Source organism: Pseudophryne corroboree, chromosome 2 (assembly GCF_028390025.1).
Source record: "Pseudophryne corroboree isolate aPseCor3 chromosome 2, aPseCor3.hap2, whole genome shotgun sequence".
NCBI lineage: Eukaryota > Metazoa > Chordata > Amphibia > Anura > Myobatrachidae > Pseudophryne > Pseudophryne corroboree.
In genome coordinates, this window is record NC_086445.1 from 268,514,832 (window position 1) to 268,533,422 (window position 18,591).

At 41.8% G+C, this 18,591-nt stretch overlaps 1 protein-coding gene across 2 annotated transcripts in view; it reads left to right on the plus strand.

Moving 5' to 3' along the window:
- SUCLA2 (succinate-CoA ligase ADP-forming subunit beta) overlaps positions 1 to 18,218 on the plus strand; it is a 196,533-nt gene extending 178,315 nt beyond the window's left edge. For both annotated transcript variants that reach the window (XR_010213687.1, XM_063952800.1), the window contains 2 exons: positions 6,011 to 6,099; positions 17,204 to 18,218. Coding sequence is in view for 1 of the 2 variants with exons in the window: in XM_063952800.1 (XP_063808870.1) it covers positions 6,011 to 6,099; positions 17,204 to 17,278 (164 nt within the window). In the remaining variant the exon portion in view is untranslated. The remainder of the gene's footprint in view (positions 1 to 6,010; positions 6,100 to 17,203) is intronic.
- Positions 18,219 to 18,591: the final 373 nt, after the last annotated feature.

The window sequence follows — 18,591 nt, forward strand, 5'->3', positions numbered from 1 at the left end:
TACAAGCAGCTATTGGGGGAAAAATCACTCGGTTATAGTGTTAATCCCTGCATTATATAGCGCTCTGGTGTGTGCTGGCATACTCTCTCTCTGTCTCCCCAAAGGTCCTGTCCTCAGTCAGAGCATTCCCTGTGTGTGTGCGGTGTGTTGGTACGGCTGTGTCGACATGTTGGATGAGGAAGGTTACGTGGAGGCGGAGCAGAGGCCGATAAATGGGATGTCGCCCCCTGTGGGGCCGACATCAGAGTGGATGGATAGGTGGAAGGTATTAACCGACAATGTCAACTCCTTACATAAAAGGCTGGATGACGTAACAGCTGTGGGACAGCCGGCTTCTCAGCCCGCGCCTGCCCAGGGGTCTCAAAGGTCATCAGGGGCTCAAAAAACGCCCGTTACCTCAGATGGCAGACACAGATGTCGACACGGAGTCTGACTCCAGTGTCGACGAGATTGAGACATATACACAATCCACTAGGAACATCCGTTGCATGATCTCGGCAATGAAAAATGTGTTACACATTTCTGACATGAACCCAAGTACCACATAAAAGGGTTTTATGTTTGGGGAGAAAAAGCAGCCAGTGTTTTGTTCCCCCATCAGATGAGTGAATGAAGTGTGTAAAGAAGCGTGGGTTCCCCCGATAAGAAACTGGTAATTTCTAAAAAGTTACTGATGGCGTACCCTTTCCCGCCAGAGGATTGGTCACGTTGGGAGATATCCCCTAGGGTGGATAAGGCGCTCACACGTTTGTCAAAAAAGGTGGCACTGCCGTCTTAGGATACGGCCACTTTGAAGGAGCCTACTGATAAAAAGCAGGAGGCTATCCTGAAGTCTGTATATACACACTCAGGTACTATACTGAGACCTGCAATTGCCTCAGCATGAATAGTGCTGCTGCAGCGTGGTCTGATACCCTGTCAATATTAATACCCTAGACAGAGATAATATTTTGCTAACATAGAGCATATTAAAGACGTCGTCTTATATATGAGGGATGCACAGAGGGATATTTGCCGGCTGGCATCCAGAATTAAGGCAATGTCCATTCTGCCAGGAGGGTATTAGAGACCCGGCAGTGGACAGGTGATGCTGACTTTAAAAGGCACATGGAGATTCTGCCTTATAAGGGTGAGGAATTGTTTGGGGATGGTCTCTGGGACCTCGTATCCACAGCAACAGCTGGGAGGAAATTTTTTTACCTCCGGTTTCCTCACAGCCTAAGAAAGCACCGTATTTTCAGGTACAGTCCTTTCGGCTTCAGAAAAGCAAGCGGGTCAAAGGCGCTTCCTTTCTGCACAGAGACAAGGGAAGAAGGAAAAAGCTGCACCAGACAGCCAGTTCCCAGGATCAAACATCTTCCCCCGCTTCCTCTGAGTCCACCGCATGACGCTGGGGCTCCACAGGTGGAGACAGGTGCGGTGGGGGCGCGTCTCGGAAATTTCAGGGACCAGTGGGCTTCCCCACAGGTGGATCCCTAGGCTCTGCAAGTAGTATCACAGGGATACAAGCTGGAGTTCGAGGCGACTCCCCCTCGCCGTTACCTCACATCAGCCTTGCCTGCTGCCCTCGGAGAAAGGGAGGTAGTACTGGCGGCAATTCACAAGCTGTCCTTCCAGCAGGTGAAATCAAGGTACCCCTCCTTCAACAAGGCCGGGGTTACTATTCCAAAATGTTTGTGGTACCGAAACCAGACGGTTCGGTGAGACCCATTCTAAAATTGAAATCCTTGAACACTTATATACGAAGGTTCAAGTTCAAAATGGAATCGCTCAGGGCGATTATTGAAGGCCTGGAGAATTTCATGGTATCACTGGACATCAAGGATGCTTACCTGCATGTCCCTATTTACCCTCCTCACCAGGAGTACCTCAAAATTGTGGTACAGGGTTGTCATTACCAATTCCAGACGTTGCCGTTGGTCTGTCCCCGGCACCGAGGGTATTTACCAAGGTAATGGCCGAAATAATTATCCCGTACTTGGACGATCTCCTTATAAAGGCGAGGTCCAGGGAGCAGTTGTTCGTCGGAGTAGCACTATCTCGGGAAGGGCTACAACAGCACGGCTGGATTCTGAATATTCCAAAGTCGCAGCTGGTTCCTACGACGCGTCTACTGTTCCTGGGTATGGTTCTGGACACAGAACAAGAAAAAAGGGTTTCTCCCGGAGGAGAAGTCCAAGGAGTTGTCGTCTCTAGACAGAGACCTCCTAATACAAATACAGGTGTCGGTGCATCAATGCACGCGAGCCCTGGGAAAGATGGTAGCTTCTTACGAAGAAATTCCATTCGCCAGGTTCCATGCAAGGATCTTCCAGTGGGATCTGTTGGACAAGTGGTCCGGGTCGCATCTTCAGATGCATCGGCGGATAACCCGGTCTCCAAGGGCCAGGGTGTCGCTGTTGTGGTGGCTGCAGAGTGCTCATCTTCTAGAGGGCCGCAGATTTGGCATACAGGACTGGGTCCTGGTTACCACGGATGCCAGCCTTCGAGGCTGGGGGGCAGTCACACAGGGAAGAAACTTCCGAGGACTATGGACAAGTCAGGAGACTTCCCTACACATAAATATTCTGGAACTAAGGGCCATTTACAATGCCCTAAGTCAGGCTAGACCCCTGCTTCAACACAGGCCGGTGCTGATCCAGTCAGACAACATCAAGGCGGTCGCTCATGTAAACCGACAGGGCAGCACAAGAAGCAGGATGGCGATGGCAGAAGCCACAAGGATTCTCCGATGGGCGGAAAATCATGTGTTAGCACTGTCAGCAGTGTTCATTCCCGGAGTGGACAACTGGGAAGCAGACTTCCTCAGCAGACACGACCTCCACCCGGGAGAGTGGGGACTTCATCCAGAAGTCTTCCAAATGATTGTACACCGTTGGGAAAGGCCACAGGTGGACATGATGGCGTCCCGCCTCAACAAAAAGCTAAAAAGATATTGCGCCAGGTCAAGGGACCCTCAGGCGATAGCTGTGGACGCTCTGGTAACACCGTGGGTGTACCAGTCGGTGTATGTGTTCCCTTCTCTGCCTCTCATACCCAGGGTAATGAGAATAATAAGAAGGAGAGGAGTAAGAACTATACTCATTGTTCCGGTTTGGCCAAGAAGAGCTTGGTACCCAGAACTCCAAGAAATGATCTCAGAGGACCCATGGCCTCTGCCGCTCAGACAGGACCTGCTGCAGCAGGGGGCCTGTCTGTTCCAAGACGTACCGCGGCTGCGTTTGACGGCATGGCGGTTGAACGCCGGATCCTGAAGGAAAAGGGCATTCCGGAGGAAGTTATCCCTACGCTAATTAAAGCTAGGAAAGAAGTGAGCACAAACCATTATCACCGCATATGGCGGAAATATGTTGCGTGCTGTGAGGCCAGGATGGCCCCAACTGAGGAATTTCAGCTGGTTCGATTTCTGCACTTCCTACAGTCAGGGGTGACTATGGGCCTAAAATTAGGTTCCATTAAGGTGCAGATTTCGGCTCTATCGATTTTCTTCCAAAATAGAACTGACTTCACTGCCTGAAGTTCAGACTTTTGTTAAGGGAGTGCTGCATAGTCAGCCCCCGTTTGTGCCTCCAGTGGCACCGTGGGATCTCAACGTGGTGTTGGATTTCCTGAAGTCGCATTGGGTTGAGCCACTTAAATCCGTGGAGCTAAAATACCTCACGTGGAAAGTGGTCATGCTGTTGGCGTCGGCCAGGCGTGTATCAGAATTGGCGGCTTTATCATGCAAAAGCCCTTATCTGATTTTTTTTTATATGGATAGGGCGGAATTGAGGACTCGTTCCCAATTCCTTCCTAAGGTGGTATCAGTGTTTCATGTGAACCAACCTATTGTGGTGCCTGCGGCTACTTGGGACTTGGAGGATTCCAAGTTACTGGACGTATTCAGGGCCCTGAAAAATATGTTTCCAGGACAGCTGGAGTCAGGAAAACTGACTCACTATTTATCCTATATGCACCCAACAAGCTGGGTGCTCCTGCTTCTAAGCAGACTATTGCTCGCTGGATCTGTAGCACGATTCAACTTGCACACTGGACTGCCGCACCCTAAATCTGTAAAAGCCCATTCCACGAGGAAAGTGGGCTCTTCTTGGGCGGCTGCCCGAGGGGTCTCTGCTTTACAACTTTGCCGAGCAGCTACTTGGTCGGGGTCAAACACATTTGCTAAATTCTACAAGTTTGATACCCTGGCTGAGGAGGACCTAGAGTTCACTCATTCGGTGCTGCACAGTCATCCGCACTCTCCCGCACGTTTGGGAGCTTTGGTATAATCCCCATGGTCCTTACGGAGTCCCAGCATCCACTTAGGACGTCAGAGAAAATAAGATTTTACTCACCGGTAAATCTATTTCTCGTAGTCCGTAGTGGATGCTGGGCGCCCATCCCAAGTGCGGATTGTCTGCAATACTTGTATATAGTTATTGCCTAACTAAAGGGTTATTGTGGAGCCATCTGTTGAGAGGCTCAGTTATATTTCATACTGTTAACTGGGTATAGTATCACGAGTTATACGGTGTGATTGGTGTGGCTGGTATGAGTCTTACCCGGGATTCAAAATCCTTCCTTATTGTGTCAGCTCTTCCGGGCACAGTATCCTAACTGAGGTCTGGAGGAGGGTCATAGTGGGAGGAGCCAGTGCACACCAGGTAGTCCTAAAGCTTTCTTTAGTTGTGCCCAGTCTCCTGCGGAGCCGCTATTCCCCATGGTCCTTACGGAGTCCCAGCATCCACTACGGACTACGAGAAATAGATTTACCGGTGAGTAAAATCTTATTTTTTTATTTTGTAATACCTTTCTTTCCTGGGATTCTGATTATGCAGGTTATACTGTACAATAGATTACAAAAACATAGTAACATAGTAAAAATTTGTCCATCGAGTTTACCCTGTTAGTGATCTCCTACACTGAAATATTTTTAAGACTAATTTTAACTGTGGTGAATGTTTAGCTGTAAACTAAAAAAACACTTTTTTTTATTTTTATTTCTGTAGTACATGATTTACCCACCATAACCCTGTATATCCTTATCCATTAGGAATTTATCTAGCCCATTCTTAAAAGTAATGATAGAGTCCGCCATTACTACTCTCTCAGGCAGGGAATTCCAAATACGTATTGTCTTTACTGTGAAGAAACCTTTCCGTCTCTGTGTGCGAAATCTCCTCTCCTCTAATTTAAGCTGGTGTCCACGTATCCTTTTTTATGATCTTACCAAAAACAAATCTCCAGCTAGCTCTGTGTATTGACCCCCTTATATATTTGTAAATGTTAATCATGTCCTCTCTTAATCTCCTTTTTTCCATTGTAAACATGCCTAGCCTAGCAAGCCTTTCCTCATATTCTAGCGTCTCCAACCCCTTAATCAATTTGATAGCATGTCTCTGAACCTTTTCTAGTTCCAGGAGATCCTTTTTGTAGTATGGTGCTCATAATTGTGCACAGTAATCATGATGTGGCCTCACTAGTGATTTATATAATGGGAGTACAGGTTGAGTATCCCATATCCAAATATTCCGAAATACGGAATATTCCGAAATAACAGACTTTTTTGAGTGAGAGTGAGATAGTGAAAACGTAGTTTTTGTACATTGAGCCATCAATAAACAATGTTTAATACACAAAGTTATTAAAAATATTGTATTAAATGACTTTCAGGCTGTGTGTATAAGGTGTATATGAAACATAAATGAATTGTGTGACTGTAGACACACTTTGTTTGATGCACAAAATTATAAAAAATATTGGCTAAAATTACCTTCAGGCTGTGTGTATAAGGTGTATATGAAACAACTGCATTATGTGCTTAGATTTAGGTCCCATCAACATGATATCTCATTATGGTATGCAATTATTCCAAACTACGGAAAAATCCCATATCCAAAATACCTCCGGTCCCAAGCATTTTGGATGAGGGATACTCAACCTGTATAACACAATCATCCCTTGCATCAATTCCCCGCTTAATATGTATTTCTATTTATCCTAATAAAGCCTTTTCTGTTGCTTATTCGAGGTACACGAGTTGATGATGCTAAAGCACTGATAACCGCCAGTGGTCTGAAAATTCTTGCATGCGATGATCTGGATGAAGCCGCAAAAATGGTAAATTCTGAAATGTGTTATCATTGAGAAATATCTGAATAACTTTTTTTTTTACATATCTGCTGAATCTGACTTACCTGATTTGTGCTGCTTGTTGGCTGCATGGTTGGTGATGGAGATTCTTGGTGTCAAAGGCTGCTGTTTAGAATTCACCATTAGAGATTTAGAAACAATTACTATCCATAGCCTGATCAGAGCAATTTTGTTTTATTTAAATTTTTGTAAATACTGGGGTAAATTTATGAAGGTGGGAGTTTGTTTAACTGGCGATTGTTGCTCATAGCAACCAGTCGGATTTGACTTAACATTTATCAAGCTGCTTCTAGAAGATAGTATATAGAATCTCATTGGTTGCTATGGGCAACATCACTAGTTCCAAAAAAACTCCCACCTTAGTAAATTTACCCCTGAGATTAGGAATTGGTATAATGATAAAGTATCACTAATTATGTCAGGGGGACACAATCCTTGCTGGCTCTACAGTATATTTGCAGTGCACAGATATCGGTTGGCATTTAATGTCATTGTATCATGCTGGCACTGCTGGTTGCAGAGTTTTTCGATCCAAAAAATGTACTGCTTAAAAGCATGTGTACGGTCACATCATAGCATGTCATTGGAAATGCTGTCTTCCTGTCACACAAGTGCTGTGAAGTTCCTCCGCCATAAAACAGACATCATCTTATCCAACAAATGAGATCTACAAGATATAAAGGCGTGTCTAAGAGAGCATCTGTTTTTCTGGAGAGGTCTGTCGGAGAAAATATATTCTTAAATGAATGTAAAATGAAAAGACCTTTCTTAATTTTGGTTTAGAACGCAAAGCTTTCACTGAAGTGACTTTGATAGATGTTGCTAATCTGGGCTGAAAGATTGGTGTTGAGACTAGCAAAATGACTATAAATTTCTAATTGTCATCTTTCCAGTGTCAGTTTTTTTAGTCTGGAAAATGAATGTTTAAAAGCACATTTCTTAGTATTGCTTCCTGAGTCTGGGGCAATGGGTTCTACTCTGACCACTGCACACTTTGTGTAGAAGTATGTGTGTGTGATGCATAGGATTCCTCCAGGCGCTCTGCTTCCCTACCATAGTCAAAAAAGCAAAAAGTACTGGTAGGTAAATCGGTGTGTGGCATAATATGTTGGCAGGCATAATGGTGTGCCAGCGGTAACTTCTGGGTCTCGGCAGTCATGTGAGTTTGAGATCTGGCGCAGACATTTGCTGTGGTTACGATGAGTATACCTGCCCTATAACCTAACTCTAATCCCTACTACTAACGCTCCCTCTAGCCTAATTCTAACCCTGCCGCCCCGCAGCCTAACCCTAATTTCGACATTCTGACAATGTTGACATTTCACATGTTGGCATTTTAACAAGGTCAACATAGGTGTTGACACTGGTGTCGACATTATAAAGTCAACATGTTGACTACATCCCGTTTAATTGGCATTGGGCAAATATGTTTGTATGGTAGGAAATAGAGATGTGCGGTGTTTTGGTTTTAGTTCCATGCTCGTGTTTTGGATCTGGGTTGGTTTTGCCAATACCACCCTTTTGTGTTTTGGATCTGGATGATTTTTGGAAAAAAAACATAAAAACAGCTAAAATCACAGAATTTGGGGGTAATTTTGATCCTACGGTATTATTAACCTCAATAACATTCATTTCCACTCATTTCCAGTCTATTCTGAACACCTCACACCTCACAGTACTGTTTTTAGGCCAAAAGGTTGCACTGAGGTGGCTGTATGATTAAGCTAAACTACACAAGTGTGCGGCACAAACACCTGCCCCATGTAAGAGTGACACTGCAGTGCCAGACAGGATGGCAGATGTAAAAAATAGGCCCCAAACATCACATGATGCAAAGAAGAAAAAGAGGTGCAATGAGGTAGCTGTATGGCTAAGCTAAGCAACACAAGTGTGCGGCACAATCACCTGGCCCATGTAGGGTTGCTACTGCAGTCCCTTTGCACTAATGGCGGATACCGGACGCACGTCTAACACCAACCTAGCTGTCAAGGCCTCAGTTATCCACTTTGCAACAGGATGACTGCTGTCATATTTCATCTTCCTCGCAAAGGACTGTTGGACAGTCATTTGCTTAGTTGAAGTAGTACAAGTGGTCTTCCGACTTCCCCTCTGGGATGACAATCGACTCCCAGCAGCAACAACAGCAGCGGCAGCAGTAGGAGGAAGTGGTTCTTGATCTTTCCCTATTTTATCCTCCAAATTTTTGTTCTCAATTATTTTTTCTAGTTATATAACAAAATGCAGCAAAGCAGAGCGTACCTCTACACCACACAGGGCAAACCCTGTAAAAATTATTTAGATTAAATATTAATAACCCCTTTATTTGTAGTAAATAATATACAGCACAGGACAGCACCACTGAATTTATATGGCAGCACCACTGGACTGGACTTATATGGCAGTACCACTGGACTGGATTTATACGGCAGTACCACTGGTCTGGACATATACGGCAGTATCACTGGACTTATGCGGAAGAGTCACTGGATTTATACGCCAGTACCACTGGATTTATACGCCAGTACCACTGGATTTATACGCCAGTACCACTGGATTTATACGCCAGTACCACTGGATTTATACGCCAGTACCACTGGATTTATACGCCAGTACCACTGGACTTATACGGCAGCACAGGGGCACCACCACTGGACTGATGCAGCACAACACTGCACCATTGGACTGGACTTATACAGCAGCACTGGACATATGGCAGCAGAGGACACCACCACTGTGACTGGACTGATGCAGCACAACAAGGCACCACTGGACTGGACTTATACAGCAGCAGAGGACACCACCACTGTGACTGGACTGATGCAGCACAAGACACTACCACTGGACTTATACAGCTACACTGGACATATGGCAGCAGAGGATACCACCACTGTGACTGGACTGATGCAGCATAAGACACTACACTGGACTGAGCCGCACAAGACAGCACTGGAAACGCCACCCCACTTGCCCTCCAGCACACACACTGAGGATGGAGACGCGTCCTCTCGCTGCACTTTCCAATTCCGGAGTGAAAATGGCGGCAACACGCGGCTCCTTATATGGAATCCAAAACCCGCGAGAATCTGACAGCGGGATGATGACATTTTGCCTCGTTCAGGTTTCTGAGTCGGGTAGTGAACCCGCTCATCTCTAGTAGGAAATGACGACTGTAAACTCCAGTGAGGCAGGGACTGATGAGGATAATTAAACATTCTCTGTAAAGCGCTGTGCATCATTTTGGCACAAATTCATGATATTTACAAAGAATGACTAATTCTGACAGAGAAGCGGGATGTATTTATGTGACTGGCAGGGGATCCCAACCAATTAACATTCCGACAGTCAGTTACTCTTCCCACTCGTGGGTATCCACGAACCCATAAACTGGGAATAGAACCTGTGGTGAGCGCAACAAAGCATGCAGCGGGCTTTGTTGCGCTCCCCCCCCCCCTCCTCCCTGCCAGCAATCTAAAGCTCGGGATCCTGGCATCTGCATGGTGACTGGCGGGATCCCAAACGCCAGTCACCCGAACCCAACCCCAGAGAAGCAATATGGAGTACCAAATAACCACAACTAAACGTTCTGTAAATGTAAAATAAGATATGGAAGTATTTCTTGTGTATCACAGACTTTGCATAGCTAAACTATGTAATCTACTTTACCTGTTGTCCTGAATGAATAACCTGTAATCTTTTATCAATCTCTTAAAACAGGATATCATTTCTCCAACCTCTTTAAGTCTATAAAATGTATAGGCTTAAAAGAATGAAACACTTTCTATAGCAATTATGAGAATCCTTTTTCGTGTTGAGATATAACCTTCCTTTAGGCATGCTATCTTACGTTTATATAGTATTTCTAGATATTTTCAAATACAACTTTATTTTTGTTATAAAGAAGTAAAAGGAGCTTATAGATTTTATTGTGGAAACTGTTGTAGGTTCCCTGCTGTGCTGACATGACCTAGAGAGTGGAAATAAATGTACACATCAAAAGCCCTTCATTTATCAAAGGACATTTAGCGTATTGAGGTGTAAAATGTGATTTAAAAAGCCTTACAGTCATACGATGGTCAATATATTTTCCTTCCTTCTATTTCTACACACCGAAATATGTGGTAGAAGAACTGTACTGAAGCTTAGGACATTCGTATTTGTCAATCTCTGACACACAGCGATATACCATTGTGCCAGCAGGAGTGTATATAAATATAGATGTGAGGTAAAGTGCTATGGGCTAGCTGTCTGATTACATTTTTTCCCCTTACAATTCCATTATATTGCAGTGACTGTTCACAGGTTGTATACTGTATATAGCTCTTATGTATAGGTAATTTCTCTTTTTATTGCATTGTTAAGAATATGTAAACTGCTATTAGTAAGATTCTAAGTTTTGTCATAAGGAGAGCAGGACTAACACGCAGTGGCGGCTACAGAGGTGGGGCTGCAGCACAGTCCAAAAGTCAAATAGGGGAGTCACACCAACTGCCACCCCAAACGCTGCCAAACACCGCCGGCTGGGACTCGCTGGCAGCTGGTGGTGCTCCCCTATTTGAATGACCTCTGGAGCCACATGTGCATTGCCCGTCTCTACATAGCTGGGGGGATTTGACTTTATATACTCTTCAAGTTAAGTAGATGATTGGCTATGTACAATGTTGAACTGGTGGTTTGGGAAAATTATATATTAATTGTGGACAAGCCTGCACTCTGTCCAGCATCTGAGTCCAGAGGGAAATTCATGAGTGGTCAGACACTGTGACCTTTTAATGGGTGTGGTTCATTAGGTCAACATGCATTAGGTCGACATACATTGGGTCGGCCACTAATGGTTGACATGTATTAGGCCGACATGGTCATTATGCCGACATGGAAAAAGGTCGACATGAGTTTTTTGACTGTTTTTGGTGTCGTTTTCTTCGTAAAGTGACGGGGAACCCCAATTAGTGCACCTTGTTCGCTTGCCATGCTTCGGGCAAGGTGTCTCGCTGCGCTCGGCACAGGTTACCATTCCTAATTGTAGTCCACGTGGATCTTGAAGTATGAAAAAAAAAAGTAAAAAACTAATGTTGACCCTTTTTCTATGTCGACCTAACTACCGCCATCCCTTTTTATAAGCCAGATCTGAAACGATGCTAACATACCCTCCTATAAGATGCATAAAACAATTCTCTTTGCAACAACATCCTAAAATGAAGTGCCGCATACGATTGCCGGCCTGTCATGCATCCATTCCCTGCATGCGTCCTTCAAGCATAACTTTCCTGCATGGGAGACTGCTATAATTGTTTGAAATGTGCTGAATTTCCACATCACACTGCAGACTTAGCACACACAGAATGAAACCATATAAAGAGATTACTGTATTAACCTACTCCCCTCCCCAATGAAAAAAGGGAAAACAAAATGAAAAACTTTTTTTTTTTTAATTCATAATGTTATAATGAAGCAATCATTAATAACAAGTGTCAAACACACATATGTAGTGTTCTTATGGCCATATACTATGGAAGTTAACAGTGTTGTGGGTGGTAGCCTTTTACCACTCAGTGCAGCTGTTTTTCTGTGATATGTGCTTTTTAATTGCTAATATATCTCTGTTTAATTGCTAATATAATTTATCTCTCCCCCCTAACCTACACCTAGTGCTAAATTTACTCCCTGTCGAGTTTTCAAAGCCGCTGCTGGTAAGGCCAATTTGCTGTAGTAAATGTCTTTCCCTTTTTCTGCCATGTGCTTAATAATTTATGTTTAATAAATATATTTATATACAAACACATTTCATGTTGCAGTGACACCTTGGTGCATATTACATAGCTGTGGGTTTTATTTGTATTTGGCATCCTACAGGTAATAGTGAGACTCTAAGGAGCAGTTTGGTAATCCTAGGCAAACATACTCCTTGCTCCACTACGTTAGGTCCCCGCCTGATTTAATCAGAAAGTCTTCCACTTTGTCTACTGTACATTATAACATGAACTGTTTCAGTATTCATTTCTTTTCTTTTTTTCTACTTCTGTTTCCAAATTCTGCACTATCCTAATTTAATTGGGATTACTGGTAGTTCGGCCTAGACTCTATTTTCTATTTAAAATATATATGTACTCTAATGCACTTCACCAGCATGTCACTTATACAATCTGGCCTAAACTAGAATAACCTGCTGATTGATACAAACATGTTGTGTATTCTCTACATATATCTTGCACTCCCTTAAACTCTCCTTTAATTATAAATCCTTTGACCTTAAGGGGTCAACCTTACAATATTGCCAGGACAACCCAGAATGGTCATCTTCTAAATAGTATACCTTTAAAACCTCTATTAATTATTAATTATAGTATATATTCATAAATATAAATATGAGCCATTGAAACAGTTGTAAATACACTCAAGTCTTAAATCGGAAAAGTACAGTATATACTGTAGATGTTTTTTTTTATATTCTGATTTATTAAAACTTTCTAAATGGGTCATAATAATGATTAATTCGGAATCCACACTTTTTGGCACGCAGCCTGGCTGCAGCGACTGCCTCTTTTCAATGTTCTCTCAAGAAACATTTAATTTGGTCCCCAGACAGACTATCACTGCCACCAAAACCCAGTGATGTAGCTGGGCCTTTCTCCAGATGGTCACTGCCATATCAGAGCAGGGGTGAGTGAACCCACCTCTCTCTTGCAGCTCTGTATGAGATAATTGATAATGATCTATAGCTAGCCAGCTTATCAACTAAAGTTAGTTTATGATTCTAAGTTATCAGTTGCTGCGTAGAGGAAAGGTTGATATAATTCCAAAAAGTAAAAAATGAAGTACATAAACAAAAACAAAAAAGTCTTATAGTTGAAACTTTGAAATGATGTTACATCTTATGTCTGAAACTCTTGTTAGAGAAGTTTTGAGTTGTCGTGCCAAGGAATGACATGCAGGGTTTATTCATTGCTCATTTGTGTCTAAACAGATCAAAAGTGTACCTAGTGAGTGACAGGGGCGACTGATGCAACTGGAGCCTTAATAGATGCAATGGTATAATATTAGGAAATAGTCTTGTCTTAGTTTATTTTCTGCTGCAAATGGAAATTCTTAAAATTGTTTTATAGGTGGCACTAAATTCCCAAACATATTTCCTACCAGCGCTGATGCACAGTTTCAGAAGATGTGAGGTTCTTGGTAGTTTCTTCATTTGTCTTTGTCAAGTAGCATCTTTTTGTTATCCTGAGTTATGGGCTTAACTATATGTCCTTACAGCCCAAGTTTTTCTTACTGAGGATCATTCAGATACACATTAAGAAAGGTTGGGGAGTATGTTACCAGTCATGGTGGGGATTCCATGGGTGTCAATCAGGCGCAGAAGTAGTTTTTATAGGCTGAAATGTAGCATTTATCAGAAAGGAGGACTTTAGACAGAGTATTTTTTTCCCGTAATAGGTTTTTGTTAGAAGTTTATAAGCATACAAAATGGTAATGGGGGGACATTTAGGAGGTTAAAATAAAAACATCTGATAACATCCATAAAGTCAAATTCAGTAACTACAGTATCAAAGTACAGTACAGGAAATTCATCGTAATAATGAATAGAGATGATCACTTGTTTGGTCAGTAGCTGACACAGCAAGACAGAACACTTAACCACAACATCAGGTATGTTACTCAGAAAATGGGGGCAACCTGCAGGCACTATCTGTCTGGTGAGTAGAACCCAAATTTCACTACACCCAAACCAACATATCAAGGGGTTTGATGTAGAAGATGAGTATTGGCAGGCTGCCATCTCAAATTACTAGTTAGCCTGTACTCTGACTTTGATTGTGCCTATGTTCGGAACTACCGCAGAACACTATTGATGGACCATCAACAATTTGGTCGTTTTAAGGATATGGCCCAAGTTATAGCAGTCATTAATGGAAAGTCCTGAGATATATGGAAAATAGCCACAAAAGGATTTGGGGATATCGTAATATTAAGCTCCTGAGAAATAACCCCAGATACTGAATCCCAAAGTCCAGAGAGAGTTGGACATGACTAGAATATGTGTAGCATAGAACAAACATGGCCGCAGTTACGCCGACAGAGGTTTGAAAATAATGGCCAAATCCTATGCAATTTCACTGCTGTTATGTACAGTCTATCACAACAAAGGAAAATTAAAAGCAACCTTTGTGTGTGATATTGTATAAAACTCTTGGGGAGCACCACCAGAGAATAACATTGGCTTTACCCCCTGTGTCCTGACACTGAGGGATGGGACTATTTTCTGTATTATGTCAAGATAGACACTACTCTGGCTTTATATATTTAAATTACCTGTGCAGGAAGATAAGAAAACTTTTTTATCTAAGTACAATCTATGTAGGACCTCGTAATAGTGTTCCACTTGAGTAATACTCTTAGAAAGATGAAGGCAAAGTCCAAAATATCAAAGTCCAATCGTCCTCAGTAAAGGGACGAGCCAAAACTTGTTCTCACTGTACCAATGAGGGGAATTTTGAGGGTTTCTGCACCCTGAGCAGGAGGGCATACCAGCATGATATTCCTCTTTATAGGAGACTTTTAACTAGTTTATCACAAAATATCTGTGTGTAGTGAACACTAAATATGGGTCTGGCGTGTTGCTAAATAGCCAATGACGTAGTTGAAGGTACAGTATTTATAAAAATCCCTTGTTAGAATAGAGAATTGTTGCTGTATTTGAGCAAATTGGAGTAATAATCCATGTGAAGTGGCCTCCTGGAATAATAATGCACCATCATCAATCCATAATTGTAAATCAGGAATGAGACACGCTACTCATGTTAAGGAGAGGTCAGCCGTTGGGAGGGTGATATTGTCCAATTTGGAAATTACCTCTCACCAGGCTTTGCGAGAGTTCACAGTCACCATTGGGGCGTGAGCCTTGTAGGGTTTACATGATAATGGAACCTATAATAAGTCTGTTATGGGAAAAGGGGCTAACATACTTTGATCTAGCGTAACCCACGGTTTAGAATTATCCCGATCAAACCATCACTAATCTCACACAAAAGACTTGCATACTGTATTGACAGAATTGCAAAATCTGGAAATGACAGACCACCCTCTAATTGTGGTAGAGATATAGGGGGGGTATTTAATTACTGGTGAAAATGCATTTTCGCTGTAAAAATATTCGAAATTACAGCGATTTGTAGTAATTTCGCAAAACGCCTATTTAATTGTCTGCGAAAACGTTTTTGCAGTAATTTTACGGCAAATTTCAGTACACAAACTCTGAGCAGGTGATAAACTTGGAGAAAATCCCTATTTTCAGTTAAAAATGTCGGGATTTGGTTCTGAACACCTGGGACACCCCCCTGAATGACTAATTAGGCACTTAGAAGTTTTTAATTACTTTTAATTGCCCAATAATGACATGTAATTTTTTGGGTGAAAAAGGGCAAAATTATGGAAATTTGGGTACAAGGTATGGGACAGTGGTATTGGGGTGCTTTTATGAGTGAGACAAGTGTTTTTAGACTTGCAGATGGGAGTAATCTGTCTGTTTCCACTTTTTTTTTTTTTTTTTTAAACGTCCCCTAAAATTACCCAAATTTTTATGTACCCCAAGTTTAATTTTAGCACTTATTTTGCTGGAATTTTTTTTTTCTTTCTATAATTTTTTTCTTTTTAAGAAAAAAAAAATGCACATAACAGCCATTTGACCCAATGTAAGTACCAGAAATACGTTTATTATATAACCAATAATAAATATTTATACTGTTATCTGATGTTGGTTTAGCTTTTCTGGGGAGTATGGACAGATTTACCCATTATTCATTATTCACTTTCGGCACTAATTTCCGTGGAAATCCCGCTTATGCAATTTGCATATGAATAGGGCGAATCGCGGGAGAAAGTAGACCCGCGAAAATGGACTTTCACTGTGAAAACGGCATTCGCGGTAGATTGCTGTGATTTTGGCGCTAATTCAATACCCCCTATAGTCTTCCTGGCCAATTGAGGTTTCCCATTGTTCCCTACATAGGCCGCATAAAATTTGTTAACTAAGGATTTGGGAATTAGAATAGGTATAGTCCTAAACAAATAGAGTATCTTAGGAAGCCATTTTGAGTGCAGCAATATGTCCCATCCATAAGACCTCTTGTATCATCCAGTTGGTGGTTTACAATGTAAAATAACTTAAGAGGGAGAACTAATTACATGGTAGCAGGTCAGCTATCTTAGGTGTAATAAGAAGCGCAGGGTCAGCAAGAGGTCTGGGGGAACATTGATCGCAAGGGCCTCAGATTTAGGCGAATTTAACTTGTAATAAGACACTTTCGTATATTCCTCTAACAACGTGTGCAAGTGCAACAAGCTGGATAAGGGATCAGTAAGGGTTAAAAGGATGTCACCTGCAAATACCCAGATTTTATGTACCGAACCATAAAGTAGCAGGCCTTGTATAGATATCCTAGTCCTCATTGGAGACTCAATAGAATGAATAATCCTATGAACTGATGACCCAATATGGCTACCTCACCTGTATTTCTCATAGTTCCTGTATTTTCTACAAAATCCTGCATTATGGTTTCTGTATTTTATGCAACTTTAAAGTGCACTGTGTCCTATTAGTGAAAAGCACTATATAAATAAAATTATTATTATACATGTTTCCTTATGCCTGGGTAACTACTAATAATCTCCTTTTCACAAAGAGAGTGTTGCAGTTTTTCGTACACACTGTACCACACCACCTATGCTGTGATCGCTAATATTTCATCCATTTTAGATTGAATACACGATATACATTGTACGATTATCCACCACTGCCTAAATATTAGTGATTGATTATATCTTGTTGTTTTTGTCAGCAATAGACTTGGGCTCCAGCAAACACAATGTAAAATATGAATGAGTAACTGTCACACCTTGTTAGATAAGAATTCAACAGGTAAATCTTATCATATTCATCTGGATAGTCAAACAACAACCATGTTTCTTTTATCCTTCTTCTAATGTAAATTACCTTTTATCTATATATTCCTTGATACTGTATGTGCCTGTATGTAATACCACCTACAGTATGTCATTGTTCTTGTTTCTTCCCCTGTAGGTTGTAAAACTCTCAGAAATTGTCACCTTGGCAAAACAAGCGCAAGTGGATGTGAAGTTCCAGTTACCGATATAATGCTGCTGTGGTGCTTTGTTGAATTGGAAATTCGTGTTTATTTACTTTCTCTTGTTTAGGTTTTAATTAAATGCCTAAAATACTTTCAAATGGTTCGCGTTTAAACAGAGTTGCTGCTTTGGAAATCAGTAACACGTCACATATATATATTGACAGTATTTTTACATTCTGAATTTTGCAGTGGAATTTGTGGGCCTAATTCAGAGTTGATTGCAGCAGCAAATTTGTTAGCAGTTGTGCAAAACCATGTGCATTGCAGGGGGGGCAGATTTAACATATGCAGAGAGAGTTAGATTTGGGTGGGGTGTGTTCAAACTGAAATCTAAATTACAGTGTAAAAAATAAAGCAGCCAGTATTTACCTTGCACAGAAACAATATAACCCACCCAAATCTAAATCTCTCTGCAAATGTTATATCTGCCACACCTGCAGTGCACATGGTTTTGCCCAACCGCTAACAAATTTGCTGCTGCAATCAACTCTGAATTACCCCCTATGTCCACTTTTTATAGTTGACAAAACTATAGCTTAAATGTCACTTGTTCCTTATTGTCCAGTGCCCACCAGTAGTTCTCATCAAAAGTTGCATAGCTATAATTGTACTTTGAAGGGGTTTGTAAGTGGAAATAATTTTCCTTTGTATCTCCTGCTACGTTAATGATCTACAGCACTGTATGTTCCAACAGCAATTTGGTCTAAGCGGAAGACTTTGTTTGGCAGTGAAATATTGAATGTATTCATGTAGGAACATATTGTATTTTTGCTATAGTTTTGTTTAAAGCATTTGCTCGCAATATAGATAAATGTACATACATACAGTAGCAACTAGATTGTGATCCAATGCTTGTTCATTATTTTCATTGTCCATGTTACACCATGCCTGGCAGAACAGCCATATATGTGTGCACAAACAACCAATAAAGCCATAGTTAAGATTAAATTACTGTTCAAAGCCAGCTTAATATTTGTATTTTCTTGATGGCAATACAACTACTTTGAAACAGCTGATTTCTCTAGTCCAGTGCTTCCCAAACTCGGTTCTCACAGTCCGTGGCTTAATTATGAACTCAATCAGTTTTATTTACCCACCTGTGTGGAAGCAGGGATATGCCTAATGTCATGACTATGAGTGACCCATGAGGACTAGGTTTATGAAACACTGCAATAGGCCATATAAGATCTGGACTCTGAATGTATTGATCGATGAATGGTACCAGAGGGTATATTAACCACCTAAGCTCCCTTCTTACCCACTCCACCAAAATGGGCATTGTCATCTCCGTTTGCTCCCAGATGTAATTAATGCCTAGTCA